Source organism: Atractosteus spatula, chromosome 7 (assembly GCF_055471065.1).
Source record: "Atractosteus spatula isolate fAtrSpa1 chromosome 7, fAtrSpa1.hap1, whole genome shotgun sequence".
In the NCBI taxonomy this organism is placed as follows: Eukaryota; Metazoa; Chordata; class Actinopteri; order Semionotiformes; family Lepisosteidae; genus Atractosteus; species Atractosteus spatula.
Genome location: NC_142712.1, coordinates 10322752 through 10344473, shown reverse-complemented (window position 1 = coordinate 10344473; position 21722 = coordinate 10322752). Strand labels below are relative to the sequence as shown.

The window sequence follows — 21722 nt, the reverse complement described above, 5'->3', positions numbered from 1 at the left end:
AAACCCTCTGCCCTGAGGGGCAACAACCGCTGGGCCTGGGACCACCAGAGCCTTATTTTTCCCCACTGGGAGTTTTTGTTTTCGGTTAACGCCTAACTAAATCTGTAAAGCGCTCTGGGGTAAGGTGTTGCAAAGGGCGCCCATAAAATGATTGATTGACCTTACTGATGCACGTAAAGCTTCCCGCTACATTTTCAGAGAGCTCAATTCCAACCGTCTTTGTAAACATGATTCTTTCCAAACTAAGTAACCGATACAGATGAATGCGTTCTTCAACTGCCTGCTGGCAGCACTGCTACACGGCATTTCTGCGCAGAAAGTAATTAAATTGCCACCTTGTTGCTGGTCAACAAGCACGGTTTTCTGTACCACTGAAAAAGGCCGCGATTTTGTTCTCAGTGTGGCTGAATCCTGGCAATGCAAGGGCTTAAAACAAACAAAGAAACAACAGAACAGCGGAGAAAAATAATGAAAGTACTAGCAACTGTATCACATTCGGCAAGCTGGCAAATGTTCAGTAGCGTTACAGTCATGTGCATATCCCATAAATAATAGCACCTCAGCAGCATCACAGAGAAAGTCAGGCAGGCAGATTAAACAGAGGGACGTGCAGTGCACAGATTGTGTTCCATGTGCAGTGGCAACACTTGCTTTGGGATTGCATGATACAGTATGTAGGAGTACCCTTCACAGTACACCACTCACATAAAAAACAAAGAGCTGTCTACATTGAACAACTGCAAGGTTTGTTAAACTGCACCTGCACATTCTCCATTTTATGACGACAAAAACATGAAACAAGGAGCCTGGCATTCACCTGGCTATATGTTTATACTTCTGAGTCTAATCCCCATTCCCCCGATCGGCATGCAGACAACACCCAAAGAACACACAAGCAATTCCGTCTATACCAGCGTATACCTCGGCCAAGGTCATTCTCATAGCACTCACAGGCGAAGGCTCAATGTCCACCAACTGGATGGCATTTAAACTCTGAACAACAAACACACAATTGCACAAGGACAAGGACAGTTATAGAAGATGCAGTTAACACAGTGCAAAGCCATTATTTACACAACAGCCAAAACGGCAGCTAGTGGATTAGTGTATGATGCCACTTTATGATGTCAAGTCTGCAGGTTCGGGACAGTGAAGTGTTAAGTGCTGTAGTCCTCCTGTTAAAGAGCACAGTCTGTCACAGCTCCATCAAGTGCTTTTGCCATATGAGTATATGAGTCATCCCTGGACACTGTGACGTTGCCATGGGAACTGGACTGTTATAAGAAGAAATTAAATAAAAGGAGCAAGAACGCCCTACAGATTGTGACAATTTACCTGGGCTAGATCTATTGGAATTTTGGCTGTTGAAAGATATACACAACACAGATTTTCACCCTTACTGATAATGCAACTGTAACCCATTAACCTGTTTTGAGTATGAGAGGCAGTGATATGCATGTGTACAATGTCAGAACTTCCATCCCTTATTGTGCTCTTCATTACCACTTCAGTCTGAAATGGCAGACAGTGTGACGATGCACTTGTGTTTGTGATTTCAATGTGAAAAGCCAAGGTTAGCTTCAGAAGCACACAGATACATGGGACACCATTAATGCCAAATTTAAATCTCTTAGTTGGTGATTTTGCTGCACAGTTACACTGATGGCGTTTAAACACCTGTGCCTCACCTGTTGTCATATGCATCCTCATGTGTGCCCCACCATACTGTATGTCATAAGCGTCAACATGATCCCTTATTATTCAATAGAACGTTTGCTCTCTTGGCCATGGCCACCCACTAAATTTGTGCTTCAATTAGTGATTAACAACATTGCCACCCACAATTAAATAACTTCAGACTGAACGGAGAAACATCTGTATCCCATATTCCAGGTTTTGCCTGGTTTTCCCAAGGCATTTCCATGCTGGTATTCAAACTAGTGGCACATCAATCCCCAGGTTGACCACTTAGCTAGTGGCTAAACCCTACTTTGAAGTATTGTGTGGACAGTATCTCTTGTGACTTTCAAACTTTCCTGTCTACAATGTTTACAAATGATTAATAAAGAAATAGAATAAACTTAACTTCATGCAATCTCCTGTATACGTTGTGAATATGGGATTACTAAAGATTTCTACAGTGTTTCAGCACATATAGACAGGCAATTGAAATAAATGTCAGTGTTGAGAGAAAACGTGGGTAAATAAAGATCTTAATATCATGAATTTCTCAGGCTGTACTGCTGACATTAGGCCCTGCGATTCCATCTCACTCTTTTATATCAACAAGCTTGTTCTCAAACAAAATGAGACATTTCTCAAATGTTTTTTGATGTAAATTTAAAGATCCCAAAAAACGTCTGGCACACATACGACAACGAGCAAAGATTTTAAGGTTTATAAAAAAGTTCGAAACGATGTGTAGAACTGGTAAATAATATGGCTTAGACAAATCTGAATGTGTCCTTTCTTTCCTTTGAAAGAGAATACATTCCAATTTCTTCTTCGTTCAAAAAGAAGCTGAAAGTAAAACAAACAGCTGGAATCTGTCACAGTATGGAACAGGACTTCCTTGTTGTAACATAATGGCATGAGGCTTTAGGAACCTAACGTCTTCTGTATACTTTACTTGGAACGAAAACATTACAGTCACAGAATTCTTTAAGAAAATACTAATCTAGACAAACATAAAGTACAGTTATTTTTGGTCTCTCATTGATTAGGTATGTCAAAAGCTGTTAGAGCAGACAGGGTTAGAGACACTGCACAGTGCTCTGTGCCAGAGAAACACTGCTGTGTAGCCAAATAAAAGACAGGAAAAATCCTGTCACGAGACCAAGATCTGCCTGTGTCATAAACACATAAAATTCTCAAATCCCTCCAGAATGACTGGCTGAGAATGAAGAGATTGGCTGTATAGAGGAGGAGTTTACCATGTCGCTGTCACTGGGCTGAAACTGGAAACATTGTGCTTTGTGAAAGCACACGTTCTCTTGCATGAAAAGCTGTTGATTGAAATCCTGCACCACCTGGGAAAACACAAACACGCTTGAGTTTACATTGGCACAAACTTGCACTTCTCTCCAATTTTCATTAATGATGAGACTCAGGAACCACTGCGTCCTTTGACTATACTGGCAACATCAACCTTTAATTTTTTTTTTATCCTACACTGTGACAGACATGATGAATACACTACATTCATAGTGCAACTACATTCGAGGCTGGATAACCTGTGATGTTCTAGCCACAAACACCCTTAAAACAGAAAAGTAAAAATTAAGGGTATTCTGAAAACCCATGAAATGTGGACAAGGCTGCAAGAATGAAACAAAATGGATTTAAGGAAGGTAATAAAATCTTGAATTGAATCCGAATGGCAAAGACATTAAATTGAGATTATGTTAAAGTAAATAGAGTTTTTAACAGGGATTTTATTTCATATTGTGCATTTACAGGTTTAGGCCAGTTTACTAAATAGACAAGCCCCAATTAAAAAAATATTACCTCTGATCCTCCTACAAATGCAATATAAAAGGGTAACTACCTTCATTTCAAGGATGAAAATAATATTATAATAAATTATTAAATTATAATAATAATAATAATAATAAAAGAAAAATGCAAAACGGACTCACTCTGCTAGATTTTTCCAACAGGAACTGGAATGTATTGTGGATAGCCTGGCAGGCCTCAAGTTCAGTCCGACAGAATGATATTAAATAATCCTTGACATGATCGTAGATACTTCCATCGAGAGCCTACGAGAAAGAGAGAAACAACAATGTCTTCTACAAGCAAAGGGAAAAGGAGAAGCTGCATGTATTTTTGTGAAACAATTAAGAGAGGCATTTTCATTTAACTGTGCCAGAACATTTGTATTGTTGTCATGGTGTGCTGAAACAGTTTGATGGCCTTTACATAAGAACGATACAGCACTTTTTAATCTAAAAAAAAATCATATTTCATAAGCTTTAAGTACTGGGATGGGATTTCAGTAAATTAATTTCCAGGCAGCCAAATGAGAGATGCATCTTCTTTCATGGTTTTTTAAAGTGGACATACTGTATAGTGGACATCAGCAAAATGCTGCATTTCCTTCTGACAGAGTCCTGTAAGTATAGAACCCCTCCGCACCCACACAAAGGACCCCCAAGTCTTCTCTGGAGTCTCAGCACCTGAGCTAATTACTTCCTTGTTTTGTTCAGCACAGCCTGAGGTTAAAAAAGACTAAAGGCTGAACAGTTCAAAACAGAAGTGGAATCCCGGTCAGAACTGTAATAAAAAGCAAAATAGATGCACAAAATCAACAAATTTTATACATGCAGTATTTGCTGCCTATTTGTTTTAAACCCATAAAAAACACTGCGCTGTCAAAGAAAAATCTACTGATGTGAACTAGAACATGCCTATTTGAATGAACCCCAAAAAACCTGTTTGTTGTACTGATGCAAATTAGTTTTTACCATCGCTGGATACGAGTACCTCATTCATTCATTTTTCAAAACATAAACAAAAAGTACTGAACTCAAGATCAGCAGCCAACCATTACTTCTATACAGATGCATGTTCCACCAGTGGCAGAGCTCCCTAGTCCCTCAGAAAATTGTCTGAAAGACCCTGTTCCTTGCATCACCAGTTGATACCGGACTTCACTGTCACTATACAAATGTCTCTGGTGTTTATTTGTAGAGTATATCTCTGAAATCCAGAGAAACTCCAGTGCTAAAAAATGTGACATCCCATTTGGACTAATGATAAAATAGCTAACCTTCTTTTTTGAATATCATTATGATCATACAGTAGTTTAAGAGCATAACAGATTTACTGTAAAGTGATTTTACAGAGAAATTCTGAGCTCAGATGAGTAATCCTGTATCTAATTTTGCACACACTCTGCTACTGAAGACATAACTGCACATTAAGTCTGATTAATTACCCACTATCTTAAACCTGGGTGGTACTAAATACCACTGTAAATCATTTGCCGAAATTATAGAGCACCTAAATAAATTTTAAATGGCAGCTTTAAAAAAGACAAGTGTACAGTATATTATATTTTCACTGATAAAGTTAGCCTATGGGATTACCACCTCATAAAGAGGCAGCAAAATCCAAATTGATTGGTCGTGCCTCTTTAAAAACAGCTGTACAAGCAGATCCAAGCTAGTCTCTTGTGTCTGTTTGTCTACTGCAGGAAACAATGCAGTGATGTTGGTACCAGGGAATTTCCTTATGAGGGTGGAGGTACTGTCTGAAATAAAATCTAACTTCTCCCAATCCCTTCCGCTTTCAGCAATTATCCAATTATAGCAAAGCTTAAATCAGGCAACTTGAGTGTTGAATAGCTTTTCTGCATTCCATTAAGGTGACTGGTGAGAGAGCAGATTCTGAAAGACCTAACAGAGTGCTAAATATTCCTAAAAGGAATAAAACTGGCATGCCCTCTAACTCCACCCATACTTTTAATATTAACATCAAATATAGGCATTTCTAAAAAACACATTCTTTAAAAAAGGAGTGTTCTCCTAAACACTAGCAACCAAACAACCAGAAGGAGCCAATGCCTTATAGTAACCATTCTGCATGCACAAAATACATTAAAGAGCCTCACTGTTGTAGCTCTGATTCATGTCACTTCATGACAAAGAGGACACCATATCTGTCTTGATTTCATGCATTAAAATCTTAATTTGCCTACAATTATACAAGGAAAGGTACAACGATAATACACACTTTTCCTTCAATATCACTGAAGTGCTTGATGTGGTAATAAAAGTTGGAAGGATGAAAACATCAGCCCTTCATTTAGTCCTTGCTTACAGGGTTTTGTACAGCTGCACAATGCAGGCTTTATGTTCTGTTCTCTTTTTTCTTCACTGCTGTTGTTGTGGTAAGGTCAGGTAGACAGTTAAGAAAGGCATACCGCTGAAAGATTTTGAAAAAAAAAAACGAAAAGAGGCTTAGTGATTGCTTAAAAGTGATCTGATTTATGCCCAGGATCCTGTGTTCATATAAAACGAAAAACCCTTGAAAAACCATTATGGTTTACAATAACACTAAAATCACATAACCAGCATCTTCATGTCCACCCGTGTAAGTTAGGTGCTGCAGTCCTGAAAATTGTTCAAAGACTAATTTAGTGACCTGGGCACAGTTCTGAAGGGAGTGTTTTAAAAGTTACATACACCCTCGGGCTGGACGGACAGTAGTCTAAAGATAAATCAAGTGTATTAAATAAGCAATGACAAAAAAAGACTGGATACAGCTATAAGGCATTTTAACAAGCACTTGCAAAAAAAAGTCTTCCTGAGAAGTTTTAGGGTTTTGGATATATGGATTATTCATCTGTTTTCTTACAATTACCATCAATAAAATAATCACCACCAACAAGAGACAGGTATGTACCTGCTAGCACAGCAAGGAAGCCCAAACATGTCTTGTTGTGCATGAGAGGACATACTGAGAGATTCACTTGACAAAAAACAGCCTTCACAACAACAGGAACACTAATGGCAACAATTAAGCTACTTACAAATAGCAAGAAAAAACATGCTTCATAATGGCACCATGCCTTGATATTCTGTACTGCAATCTCAATGAAGAATGGGAAGCACGCTTTTCTAAAAATTGTGATCATCAGGTAGGTAGGACGTTTTCTACTTAGCTAGGCCGCAATATCTCAAGTCAACAGAAGGGGGTGCTCTCTGACATTCCACAGGTTCCAGTGTCGATTCCCTTTCCATTCTTCTGTGTGCCAAGTATTCCAAACACACCAGCCTAGGGATTTCTCTTAATCCCCGAATGACGCCATTTGGGTCATTACCTTTATAACTTTAAGCAAATCAAAGAGAATGTACAGTGCAGTACATTACCACAGCTTGCTGCCCGCCAAGACCTGGCACACTGTCATGAGAATGCTGGTAAATTATTTATTACGAAACACTATTTTGTTTTTTGCCACCAGCAAAGTCCATGAAATAATTAGTGCTCTTATCTGTCAATACTATGCATGTGCCGATACAACTCAACATGTATCATATAGTGCTCTGATTAATGAGCAACAAAGAGCCACTACTAACAGACTAAAGACACTAGAACCTTGACAAAACACATATGCTTTTTTTTTTATGGCTCCAACATGCAGAGGTAGGCCACGAGGTTAGATCACTAACCCATATCACACTGTATAGAAACTGTGGAACTCTCCTGAAAAATACATCTAAGAAATACTATTCTTAAGCGTCACACCACTGTGAGGATAACCAGAATGTCTGAAATGAAACTTGCTACACTCGAACCGTTTTATTACAAACCCAAGAGACCAGAGGGAATTGTTTACAACCTTTATCAAGCAGACATCACACTGTCTCCCGAAGTCACTTTTCTTTCTAGCCTGACAATCACAGGATGAAGCAGAAATAAAGGACTTTAGGAGCTTAACCCTCGATTACCCCAGGACAAGTCAAATTTTTATAGAAAGAATTTAACATAATGGTTAATTAATTTGATGGTTTCTTCACAACATGTTGCAACCTCAAACAGGAAATATCCCACATAATATCCATTCAATGCCTCATCACTGTATGGATGTGGAGTTCTCAACAAATGGCTGAAGTTGAATATTTGGATATTATGGTTTCTGCACACTACCTACCTTCCACATCTCCTGTACAAGAAACTCAACTTTGCGAATAATGTTTTTAACAAATAGCAGACACAAAAAAATTTTCTAATCTCTCCGTCTGTGTTCTCAAAGACGGTTTTCCAAACTCATACATCAGAAAGACCACCGAAACTAAAATTATTCTGCAGCTAGGATCACACCTTCTCCCTTCCCTTAACGACAGACTAATGTTCTTTTAAATTTTCTCCATTCATTGGAAGTTTCATTTCACACCTCTCTGCACCCATTCTGACTTCACACCTCTTGATTGGCCTCTCTTTCTGTCCCCTGCTCCCGCCTCTCACTCCTCCTCCCTCCCAACCTTTGTTCTCCCGCTACTTTACCTTTGCCTACTGCCCTGTCTCTCTCACACCTGAAGAAGGCTCCACGGCCGAAACGTTGTGTTCTCTTTCTTCTTTTTTTCAGCATGGAATAAACCTATTACTTGTTCCTTTGCACAATAAAATCCCTGCACCCTAAGCATCTTTTGAAGTGAAACTTTGCAACAGGCTGAGTCATATATCAATCAAAAGCTCTGGTGACAATTAACCCCATTGTGCTATGAAGGCTATGAAAAAAGACAATGTTAAACACTGCCAGTAAAATAATGATTCACAGATATCTTTATACTGTATATACAACATGTACAAAAGACCACTTTTGAATAGATGGGCTCAATTTTTCAACAATCTATATTCTGGCCGATAAATATAAGTTTAATATTTTCTTTTACTAGTTCTAGTGTTCAAGAGTTTCTGTTCCTGATCAAAATATCAAGCACATTTGGTGTCTATAAAAATGTCTCTGGCATAAAGATGAGAGCCAATAAGTATTGGCTATAAAAAAAGCTTAAAAATTAGAGTTTACGAGTGTGCCCAAACTCGAAGGGATTTGCTACTGTACAGTATGTACAGCCCTGCACTGAGGATTAAAATACAAGGTTGAAAGCAGGATTATGGAATAAATATTCTAACTGCATTAACAGCCTCATAAACCCTATCCCACATATTAGAATAGCTGAACAAAGATAATAAGACAGACAAAAAATAGATTAATACAAACCATCCCAGCACGTATGTTTTATAGCAGTGAATCAAGAAATGACCAAACCATCCCATGGAATTTGTGTCAGTAAAATGGATCATTAGTTTTTTTCAATGACTAACCCAACCTAAGCAAGGAGTAATTGGGCTCATGTTTAACAACGTTAATCGTGTAGGACTTGGCAAGGCAGAGACACCAAACTACCACTGCCTGAACAAACTGAAGAAAACAGCGACAGATTGGCAGTAGGAATGTGACACCACAGTAAGCTTCCAATTCTGTTTTCAGAAAACAATGCTAATTTCACACAAAAAATCAAGAAAGTAGCACATTGTTAACATTCCCACAAATCTAAGAAATTGTTTATCTGTGTCTCGAGAGACTGAGGCTAGAAATTACCCTTGAAAATTAAATTCATACAAACAAGGAATAAACTGCTTTACAGCAATACAGAACATGTTTTTTTTTAACACACTACCTTAAGAGACAGATACAACAAGGTCAATCTGTGTTTCTGACAGAAGAAAAGGGAGTTCTCCAAAGCTAATGAAGTCACTGGCCGAAATATTGGAAATACTGTAAATAACATGATTGCTCTCTGCAAATAACATAACCAACCTGAACATACTGTAACATGGCATGTATATCACAAGGTGTTGTAAATAATGCAGCACAGACTTAAGCCAATCTTTTAGGAGGATTAGCTTCAGTTGCGGCTGTGATGAAGGTAATGATCTGTGGGACTAATATGTGGGATCAACTGGCTCCTTTAGTTTCCTATCAGGTCGAGATATGGAGGTTATTCTGGACAGAGAAGGTGACGGGCGTTTGTCTTCTGCCCCTCAAGACAAAAGCACCTTGTCTGTCACTGAGGCAGCCAATTCATTTGAGTGGGAGCTCTCAAGGATTGTATTTCAAACACTGTTCAGAAGGTTAATCTTCACTTTAAACTTCAATATAGGCATGAAAATTAACTCAATAATTAAACAGAGATGATCTAAATACCCAAATACTATCACTGTGTGATGTAAATATATAGAATGTAGACATATGAAAATCACCTGTAGCTGTGCCAGTGGAATAACTTTCACCCATCTGTATGACTGCCTTCATATCAGAGCCTGCATGATGCACTAGCCAAAGCTGGTATATGGAAGTACTTTGTTAGTCCTCTGATATCATCAGGTGTCAAGGGTGGTCACTTTAATGTAGCTGGGTACTGTAAAGTCATCTGAGCCACACTGCAGCTTTCTGTGTCTAGGAGTCCTTGAGCTGATGGATCACAGCCCTCCTACGCACCGCTTGTCAGTCAGCTCTGATGACATCTGTTCGGTGTGTCACTGCTGGAAGAGGAGTCTGCTGTGCGCGAACAGCTCACAGCTCACAGCTCACAGCCCTGACCTCATCAGTTCAGCAACATGATTCATCATGTTTCTTGGACGCATGTAATATTTTATCACTTCAGATTAACCTGTTCCTGTCTTCCACTACCGTCGAACACAACCCTCGACTGGAAAATAAATCATGGCGCAGTGTTATGGCTCAGTAACCTGTAATGTGAAGTGTTTGAAAAACAATGCTCTTCCTGTTCTCCCTAGAGGCACTTAGCCCCATCCCTACTGTTTCTCAGTGGCACCCACTGCCTTACCTTGATGCAGCTGATGAGGTCTATCTGGTAGTAGCGGTCTTGGTGGGCATTTGCAGCAGCCAGGGTGAGAAGATAATCATTCCTGGCATGGGTGGCTTTCGAGTTGCAATCATTCCTCTTGGCTTTTAACTGCAAGAGACAGGCAAGCTGCTAGTTTAAAGCAACCTGGGAAAAAGAACTTTTGCAGAGAATCCTATCCATTTAAACACTTCATATACTCATCAACCCTTTTGGTTCTGGTCCTGTATACATGTCAGTCACAACCTCCTTGCAATGCAGCACATCCAAGGACATCAGGGTAAGACTTTCTGATATAGTGCTGGGCTTCTCAGTTCTGGCTTGAATAATAAAATACCTAAATCAATATGACCTTTTAAAAACACCACTGCTGTTGTCTACTGTGATTCACTAGTTATATACTCAAAGTACCAGGTTACCGTTCTTATTATTCATAGCTGGCAGCGCAAGCAAAAACTCATCCTATGAGAAGAGATTTAAGTTTAAAAAAACAAACATGTCAAGGCCCTGCATACATGTGAAAGATGTCTTGGGAGATAACTCTTACCTTTACACTTGCCTTTTGCAAACTTATTCTTGACTGAAATAAACTCAGTTTGGACCTGTAATAAGGAGAAGAGAATCATTTTTAAGAAAAGCATCCAAAAAGGTCATCTTTTAACATCATTTTCTCAGAGTGACTGGTGCAATTAAGCTTCAGAACACTCTGGATAACTAGATATTAGAAGGATATTAGTCTTTCAGCATTTACTTGAGATAGTGATTGTTTTTCTTGAAATGTAATATAGAACCATTCACAATCCACTATCTAAAGGTTCTTTAAAACAAGATAAAAGCAAAAACAAGAGAACAGAATAGAACAAATGTCCATCATCCATGGCACACTGGTACAGAAAACAGTGTCTCCCAGGACTGAAAGCCTTATTCACGGAAATGAAAGAAGGTCACAGTCCAAAAGTAAAAACATTTGCTCCATCAGTTCTTTATTATTGTGTAAGCACTCTGATAAGGTACAGAGTGCTTGATTCATGCCATGCTTTTATCTGAAAAGGAATTCACCAGCAAAGAAAAGAAAATAGACATAATACCTACTAAGAAACTTATACAATTATAATATCTAGATATTAAAATGAATAGGACCAACAACAGAGCCCAGAGAGACATTCGATATGACCAACTTAGTTGAGGGGAAACGAAACCCAAGTTGAACAACCTTTTCCGTCAGTCATGCAAGGTTTAAACTATGCCACAATAGTTCCATTAATACCTACAAACCTCTCTAAACTATTCAGCAAGTGTTCTGAATAACAATATCAAAGACAGAGCTGAGGTCTGGCAGGACAAAAATTGAAAAAAGCCAGAGTTAGCAGTAATCAGTAAATCATAAGTAAGCCAAACGAGCTGTTTCAGTACTATGCATCGATATGAACCTAGACTGTAAGGGCTTGTACTGAAGATAAATAAGCCTAATAATAAGAAATAAGCAAAAGCCCATTTTTCAGAACATCTGCTAAAAGCATTAACATAGAGAAGTTAGATTATTGGGTATTGAAGAGGAGGACGGAATTCTGCTTTTTAACAGATGGATAAGGCCTGATAATGTAACAGAATTTCCAACATTTTGGCACTTCAATTTAGTGATCATTGCAGATTCCTGAAGAGAACAGGGTTATTTATCTGCACAAAAACTCCTTAAGTGTGTGCCATGAGCTTTGAGAATACGTAAAAAGAAATATATATAGAACATTTCCTATTTAAAATGTATTACCTATGTATTTGACTGCTAAATGCAGCACACCAGTGTTTTAGATGTGCTTAACGCTCTACTTCCAATTCACATTCATACAGAACCAAGCACTATAAAGAGCTGCAAAGATACTTGAAAATGCATATTCACATAATCCCACTGTGGATGGACAGAAGAAGCCCAGTGGTCATCAGAGGAAGTCAGAATAAGACCTGAGATAAAAACTTTGTGGATCCTTTAAAGAAAAAAATGCTGTACTAGTGGGAATTACTAACTGGAAAAGTGTTTTCTAAGAATGCTCATTACTTGTCTTTCTGAAATTAGGCTGTATGTTCTTGAATAATGAAAGCCACAGTTAACAATCCACATTCTGCGTATTTCATTTGCTATCATTAAGCCTGGCAACTTCAGTGGAAATGGAATCAAACAGAACTCTTCAAAGCATTCTGTTGGATAAGACATAAGATGATAAAAGCTCTTCTTCGTGTTTTTTCAGTTTCTGGTATACCCAGCTGCAGTCTCTCCTCACTGCTTGGAGTCTAAATGGATGAAGGAGAGTACTGAAAGCAAACGGTCATTAGTCTAATGACAGCACGATAAAGATAACTGAAGGCCTGATAACTTGAGGTTCTTGTGGCATCGTGAGGCAAACTGGCCCTTTCCTAACTGTTCAGAATTTAAAAACCCCTGCTCTTTCAGCTAGAAGACCAGCAATGATGGGATCACCACCAAGCACAATGCGCTAATACAGACCAGTTAGGAAAATGAGTCAGATTTCCACCAGGATCTTAATTTAATACCAACTTTCACTTCTTTTTTCACCATTTATAAAGGTGATGGGGGGAGCACAGTAATAGTTTTAGAAAACTAAAAGATGAGTAAACCCCATGACTTTAAAAAAAAATTAAAAATTCACACCTATGATTATTGCGAAAGAGAGTCTCATTCACTTTCAAGTTATCAGTACCTGGTTTTCAAAGCCTAGCAGGTTACTATTTCGAGTCAAAAACTCCAATTCTGTTTCACAGGTTCTTACAGTGCTTTTTTTCAGAACTCATTACACCTAGTTATCAGCGGTCTGACTTTCTCACTGTTGTAAATTTCATTCTTCCGATGCACCTACTTGGCTTCAATGTCGGCCTTCTCCCGCACTGCATGGGCCATCTGTTCCATCTCAAAATACTTCTTCTTGGACTTAGCCAGGTCTTTGACCGTGTCTTGAAGCTCAGCCTGAATCCGTGTCAACTGCTCTATACACTGCAGAAACACATTTGACAACACCGTGAAGAAAGCAGCAGGAGACGGACAGAGGCCAGCGCTGTGCTTTTCCCCACACGGCAACAACTCGTGGCGCTTGAGCCAGGGGATACAAAACAAAAGAGATCGGGACTGAAGCAGATTTTAACATTCGAAATAAATGCAGTACTGAACTAAAACACCTCCAACTCACTGCCGACGGAAAAAAATGAAATAGACCAAAAAGCCAGGCCGAATATTTACATATTAACGAGATCACCGCTAAGTAGGCAGTTCTGGTCCATCAGTCCAGAGCTTATCCTGGTTTCCATGGCTTTAAGCAAACAGAGTACAACTCATAACTCTCACCCCCCCGACATGATGCCAGTCTGTTACCAAACCTTCCCCCAGCAAATATTGGTTCTCCATACTGCTGGGCAGGCTGGAGCAACTGAGCAACTGTAGTAAAGTACTTCACTCTAGATGGAACACTAATGTCTGGAACAGGGGACTTGGACTCACAACACACCAGTCACGAGTCCGGAGACCTACCCACTGGTAGAGCATTCCCAAAATACAGGCACACATTTAAGAATGCAAACAGGCTGTAAAAACAACAGCTTAAAATAGAAGACAGCATCATGATGCAGGACTAGCGCCATACTTGACTGTTAACAGCAATGTGACAAGTAAATATTTTAAGAACAAATGGAGAGTTTCAAGCGCAGGTTTGCAATCATCACTGTAGTATATCACAGGAAAAAATATCCAGAAATCTTTACAGTCTATTAGTTTCTAGCAGTTCTAGACACAGTTATAAAGAAATAAGGTTTAGAAATACTCTTTGTCTGTGAGGGAGAAGCTTTCTTAAGACATCTCATAAGCTCTGGATTTCATTCTATGTTATTTTGTTCAAAAACACAATTTTCAGATAAAGCTATTAAACATCTTTCACAAACATTTCTAAAAAACCTGCATTACTTCAACAGCTCCACTTTGCTAAGCTTCTGGTGGCCTTATCTGGGTGTCAGGCTTTGCCAGTGCTGTGAGTTTGAGGGTGCTAACCTTTTTCAGCTGTTGCTCCTTCAGCAGTTTGACCATCTTGGCAGGTTCTGAAATCTCATTTCTGTAGTTTTCACAGATATTAATGCGAGACTGGTTCACCTGCACTGTCCCTTCTAAGAAAGACTTCCAGACAGCGTAGACATTCCTGAAGGAGAGACAACCATTTGATCACAGTGAGACAAAGACATATAATCACATGAGGTATAATAAGAAAATGCAGCAGCACCACCATTCAAGTTAATCACTCAAAAAAAGCAATAAGGTATTTGTAAACTATATTATTAGTAGTAGTAGTAGTAGTATTTACCTATAGTCAGTCCGTTCTTCTGCTTTAATTCCTGGCCAATCCCTCTTTAAGTACTGGCTTGCCAGCTTCTGTAAAGCCTGCAAAAATAAGGAGAAAAATGTCTAAATAAAGACATTAATATTGGGCATCAAGGCTATGACCTGTTCATTTGGCAAAATATATGACAGTACTTGCCATGTGTATTTCAAGGTGTTTGGTGACCTTGATTCTGAAATCATCAGGAGTTAAATGAGATAATTCAATTCACTTTATTTTTAGATAGCGCCTTTCACAACAAGGTTGCCCCAAGGTGCTTAACCATACATGTTGTGAGGACAGAACAGAAAAGACCAGAAGACAACAGAGGAGAAGAACTCCTTAGTAAGGAGAAAAAAAAACCTCTAGGGGTCCAAGGTCAACTGGCTGCCCAACCCCTTTGGGCATGCTAACATTATACAATTAAAAAAAGAAATAAATGAATGAGGGTATTAATCCATCCATCATGTCTTCTGTATGTCAGTACTCCCCACAGATTGTTGTTGAACTAACTCAGATGTTTCCCAATCTCAGTTTTGCTCTTCTTGAGATAGTGACCTATTAAGAGCTCACAATTCAAGGAACAAATTGTTTAGAAAAAGATTGTGCTTTAATTTCAACGTTAACATGTAATTCATGTCTGGGGAATATAGCACGTGCATACAGGGAGAATATGATCTTTACAATGACAGAACCAAGTGGATCCAAGGATCAAGCAGAATGCTTTCAGGCCATATGTGTCCCTTCTCACATCACTTCAATCAAGTGAAAAGAATTTATTGCTAAGATGAGGACTGGAAAAATGAAGCAGACATACAACAGCAAGCTCCAGTCTGACAAGCTGCAGTGCTCTTTCTCTTTTCGAAGCAAGCCAGCTGCTAGGTCTCCAACATTACAAATAATTACAGCAATCTGTTCAATGGGACATCAAGTAGTTTATGTTCATGTGTCACAATCAAGAGAAGATCAACAATATTGGGCTTTGATTGATTCTCAAGTTGGTTGGGTTGAATTAAGAGTAAAGGACAGAAGTTCTGGAAACAGTGAGCTAGATCTTAGACCCCACAACATGATGAAACAAAGCACCAAGGGGACCGCCAGGAAAATTAAAGTTAAAATGCTAACAAACAGAAGAGGAATGGAATGGCTGTGGAGAATGGGACTAGACTTGGAGATATGTTGCTCCCGACAGGCTTCCCTTTGGAAAGGAACTTATCAGAAATCTTTGCTCTTCTATGAAAAAGCTCTTTCTTGTCCCTTTCCCGAACTATGAAAAAGCAAAGAAAAAATCTTTCTTTTCTTCAACATAAAACAGAAGCAGCAAGGGAGCCGTACGGTTTGCATCAATGTCTGAGTCAGGAAATACTTTGGCGAAATACCGTCATTTCAACAGTTTACTATAGCACAGGCATTCAAGCAGCTCTGATCATACAAGAGTGACTGTCATACTGTATGACAGAAATCCCTGGCTATTTAGGGCTGAGAGAAAACACACAGACAAGTAGCTGCAACATGTTTTAGATAAGGCAGATCTTAAGCAAAACACTAAACTGAGGAGGGAATTTCAAGTGCTTTACAAAATACAAAACTAAGAAATACAGTACGTATCAACAAAAATTACTGCGAGAGACAAGAATAAATTCAGAGGATTGCAGGTACTGCAAATATTTAAAAATACTCTGGATGCCCATTCCTTTGCAAAATGAACAGAGGAAAGACGGGTACTGTATGTTAGCAAATATATACTCCAAATTACAGTTACAGCAGATTCAGAATCTTACTAGACAGAAACAACAGCAGTGTCCGAACTGGGGCTGGTCTGTACCTCTATGGCAACAGTTATATCTAAATGTTACAAAGAGGTATTCATTGGCAGCACTGTTTTATTTTCGCAGGATGGTGAAAGAGGAGGATGGCAGGAGGGATTCTGAATGGTAACAGTGTAGCCCAGTGATAAAACTGGATGCCCTATTCATCTTGTGAAAACTCCATTCGTGGCCATGTGGTGTCTTTGAGTTCAGCTGCCACAGCACCTGGGTGGTAAAAAAAGGGCTTGGTACAGTGCCCAAGCAGGCCTTGTCCCTGCAGCCAGCCAATAGGAAATAAGGATGCCCTATAACTGTGCGACTGCCACCTCACACCAACTCTCACTTTACAATGGCTTTGTGTTCTAAAACTGAAGGTCTTAATCACAGTTGGCCTAGATGGCTTTATGAAGCTTAATGCTCTGCCTAATTGCAGTTAAAACAGAATTTAACTCCCTGAGACACAATGGCGCAATGAAAAAAATCATTTACTTTAATCCCTTTAAGACTTATTTTTTCTTCAGCACAACAGTGGTTTAACCCTCGACCATAATACGAGTCTTGAGAGCACAAATAACCTGGTCATCCCGAGTATGTCTTCAAAAAAGCCTGAAATTAAACGAATCAGTTAATTTAAGGTTTTGCAGCCAATCTTCACATCTTCATTCTGTATCTAAATTTTCCTTTTGTTAGCCACCTGGGTTTTTTTTATAAAAATGTGTGTTGTGTCTTATAGTTGCTTAGTTTGGAACAAAGCATGTTTGAAGACAGTGCTGTGTAATTCTGTAAATAGATGAGGATATGAAATCCTCTCTAAAGGCTTATTGTGAAGGAGGAGTAATGCTACCTCTGATGGAGACATTTAGTGCTGGAGAATTTAAATCAGTCCTGTGTCAATGGGATGTTGATCAGCTAAGATTACGTCTGCTATTTATTTTTCTCGACTCGGGGCTTTAAAATAACTCCCAGACGAGATTTTCTCCAGTGAAGTCAGGCTAAGTCACGAGTCCAAGCACTTAGGAAGAGGGTGTTACCCAACAAACCCAGCCGAAATGGCTTTTTTTTTTTGCAAAGAAGGGATGTAACAGGAAGAAATGCCTTCCCATTGGCATGTCTGGACGGTTTTTTTTTCCCCCCAAACATATAATTGACCAACAGAAATCTGAACACTTCGAAGGCCCTGTTTTGGAACTTTCTGTGGCGTGCCCGTGGAACAGCTGACCCCTCCCTCCCTCTGCTCACCACCACTCGCTGCCCTGCTTCCCTGAATCTCAGCCCCACCGACTAGCACAATGATGGCCAGTGTGTGCACGAGTCTGCCGGGAATTTCACTGATAGTTTAACCTTTGCCCCAATGGGACTCCAAACAGGTCCCTGGAACGTGCAGGGCACTCGTTTATCTGTCACAGGCCATCGAGTCTTAGCCCCGAAACTGAACTGGTGAGCCAACAGATTAGCCCGGCCAGGAGTTACATCTTAACAGCTCTTAACATCTGTTTAACGCCATACTGGTTATGCCATCAAGTTTTCAGAATGGCTGCACGTCCGTTCCTAGCTTTACGAAGGGAAGAAACTTTATTTTGCACAAGATAGTTTGTTTAAAGCGGATTTGATTTAAAAATCACAACTCCTAGTGTAAGATAATCAAAGACTACCGACGGGTTTGAAGATAGGCTACCAATAGATAATCCAGATCTTATCTCAGCCCAGTTTGGAAGATATCGCCATTTTTTTTAAGCAGATCTAACTCTCTTTAGTACATTTTCGAAAGCAGATTTCCCATAACCCGGAACTTGCAGTGTCAAAGAACATCAAACTAGCCTCTCTAGCCAGTACACCCTCAGCAGAAGCTGTCAGATAGCTTTTTTGGTTCAGCTGGTCTTTGAACAGCGATGTGATGCGTCACATTTTCTTAACCCTTTTAAAATTCTTGCATCGATGATCTCAAGAGCTACTGCTGCACTTACTAACACACTGTAGATGAATACAGCCTGTTCTTCTTGTGTTTTTAGGCTTTTGGTTAAAGTAGCAGATGGCTGTTAACGAGCTCTTCAACCCACACCAACATCGTGCACCTATTTTATGCATTTCTGAATATTCCTCTTCAGCATGAGTAATTCAAAGGTACTGAGTTAGGTGTTGAAAAAAAAACATCAACACCAATACTGATAAAAGGGCTGGTCAGTCACAAAATCATACTCGTGAGAAAATAAATCTGTGAAATTAAGCAGCCTCACACATTACCCACATCCTGAAAGAATGTACATTCAGTCTAAAGAGTATAATATTGCTAGTTCTAACATTCAATTTCACAACATTTTAATCAAGTCTAACCTTTCGGACACACAATAATAACAGTGTGCCCAAAATGTGTTTACTTTTCACTACTGATTTAGACAGATATAACTCTGCAATATTGTCTATTACAGAGAGGGATAAAATTCAACAGTGTTTCAAAACAGAGACCGTAGCAATTAAATATAACTTAGAAAAAATATATTGGAAACATAAAATGATCTCTGCAAAGAGACAAACAAGACACTGAAAAATAGACTAGCCTGAGTGATTCATGAAGACAGGCTTTCAGGTTCATGGAAGGAGGAGGAAAACGGAGTTGCAGTCTCTTGACATGACCTGCGTCTCCATCTCCACAATGGCTTAAGCAAATTTCATACATTTCACTTAACCGTGTGGTTCTCCCACTACTGCCTCAAAATCAGACAACTATTACCACTTCAATGGCCTTTAAAAAACAAAAATGACCGACAGGCCCTGAATTAATTATTAGATGTTCTGAGCACTTAGGAAGTCTCTACTGAAGCCAATGCAAAAGTACTGGAAACAGCGTTTAGTGTATAAATGCAGACAAAAGGCAACAAATTTACACACAGGATGCTGCTTGATGACCTCTGACCATCTTTTGGTTTGCCTAAGTTCAGTTCAGCGGCGAAGCTCAGAGTTCTGCTGTCCCTGGTCTCCTGCTCCCCTGTCCTGTATTTCTCCCTCTTCAGAGCCTCTTAAAGGCACCACTGGCCTGGCTAGCAAGCACATAGATTATCCTATTCCCCGCGGTGAGGCCACAGACCAGGCAAGAGGCACACTGCCATGACAAGATTCAATTACAGAGACCATGAAACCAGCTTGACATTAATGCAATTATCAGATTTTATTTTTTATGACTTTTTTTCTCTCTTCCTTTTCTTCCCTAGCATGGATACAATAGCTACGGAGGCAGAAAGATTAGCCTGGCTCTCTCCTGTTGGGCAGCTTGGCAGTTGGGAAAGGATGGGAGCTGGCAGTGATGGATTCGCTAGTATTTTTATTGAATATGTCAACTACTCTACTGAATTACTCGCAGGACTCCAACTCAAACCTTACAGCACTAAAATTATTCTTTTTGTCTGGTCTTGTGTAGTCAGAATTCAAATTATTGCTCCTCAAACTTTATTCTTTCACATTTTTACAGTAATACACACATATAATACAGGGATACAGCAGATTTCAGCAACTGTGTACTCAAAATTTCTGCAGAGGAAAGGAAACGCAAAATATAAAATAAGGCCTGCATTTTTTAAAATGAGGGATAACGGCAAAAATAAAACTGGTTCCATTGCCTGACACTACAGATACAGTTTAGATTTGCCTGTCAGGCTTACTCAAATCCTTTTTTACTATTTCTATTTTAAAAGAGTGAAAAACAGGGTGACCCAACAAAATATGTGAAATAACTCAATTATACAGCTCCCCCTACAAACAATAACTCAGAATGAACTGAAGAGCTTAATGCACACGGGCCTAGAATGTAATACATTATAAATGTTTAGTTGGAACGTATTCAACATCAAGGAAACCACAAATTACAGTGTAATAATACTGCGGTAAATATTCATGAAGGTTGATTTCCATTGTGTTCCAGACTTTAGCAGTAAAACATTTTTGAAAATTAACCTGTCCCTGTAAGGTTTTGCTAATCCTCTAGTTTTATTTCAAATTGATCATGGTTTACAGATGATGTCGAACAGGATTACAGAGAGCTTTTTCTTCCTGTGAGGTCTAGGTAAACTACTCATTAGACCAAACCCTAGAAACTTAGTGAAAAAAGGCATTTGTTAAATTCAGACAACAAATAGAGGAAAAAGTAAAACCAACTGTTTATTCATACTCATATTCTTATCAGTCTAGAAAGTTTATCTGCCTTGTAATGACTGTAAAAGCTGTTTTTTTATATTGTAGTTCACAAAAGACAGTAAAGTTTCTGAATATATTAAAATAAGTTAATGTATAGCACAGTTCTGTTACTGTTTCTACCAGTGGATAATTCACCACTGCTGACAACTGGTGATTGGGTTAGAAACAGCCTACATGAAACTGAATAGCTGTTGTACAGTTAGTATATTATACTGAATATGCTCTTACTTTTTATGATACAACAAAAACTGAAGGAAAAATCCCCTACTTCTCAGAAGGCAAGTCAGAGCATCTAGAGGACTGTTAATATCTGACACAGGTTTGAGCACCTGAAGACCCCTTCACCTTCAGTTGGGATAGCAATGCCTAATAGGCAAGATCAACACCATTTTCATGTGAAATCATGTGTGTATTCAGCATCTCTGAAACGATTTCTTCATCCCTCGACGTGTTTCCACAGCTCAAAGGGGACAGTGAGAAGAGTGTGGGGCAATGTGAATAGATCACTGGTGGTGTTGAACAGGTCAGGAGGTCTGACGCATTGTGGGTTTCTTAATACAATTAAGGACTGCACTGAATGACTCTCTGTGAAGTTACAGCACATATAAAGGCTCAACAAAAAAGCTATTAATAATATCACACAAAGGCAACCACTTCATACCAAGGTCTGTGTGTAACCTCAGGAGACCTGGCTGGAGAGTGGTGTACAGTGAGGAGGACAGTCACAGCTGCTCAATCTCTCTGAGGCATACAGAAGGAGTGGGACAAATTTTACTGGCCATGACACAGCGGTGCACAAGCTAAAAGTACATGAAAATCAGTTTTCAATCTTCTGGGGAAAAAAGAAATCTGTACTAAGTGAGAGGCTTTGTCATAGTGACTAATTTAATTATTAACAGTGTTAATACAATAATACAATATGTTAGTTATACAATTCTACCTTTAATTCAATATTAAGTGGATGAATCTCTGAGAATCTGATC

General features: G+C 39.1%; 1 protein-coding gene across 2 annotated transcripts in view; it reads right to left on the bottom strand.

The window, feature by feature from the left end:
* Positions 1–21722, bottom strand: part of LOC148830424 (F-BAR and double SH3 domains protein 2-like) — a 78581-nt gene that overhangs the window by 17585 nt on the left and 39274 nt on the right. The window contains exons 4-11 of one of the 2 annotated variants that reach the window (XM_088920916.1): positions 14732–14808; positions 14425–14569; positions 13247–13380; positions 10924–10978; positions 10359–10487; positions 3639–3761; positions 2934–3029; positions 922–993 (exon numbers count right to left, since the gene is read on the bottom strand). In XM_088920916.1, coding sequence (XP_088777042.1) covers positions 922–993; positions 2934–3029; positions 3639–3761; positions 10359–10487; positions 10924–10978; positions 13247–13380; positions 14425–14569; positions 14732–14808 — 831 coding nt within the window. The remainder of the gene's footprint in view (positions 1–921; positions 994–2933; positions 3030–3638; positions 3762–10358; positions 10488–10923; positions 10979–13246; positions 13381–14424; positions 14570–14731; positions 14809–21722) is intronic. The other variant, XM_088920915.1, reaches the window with a different exon arrangement.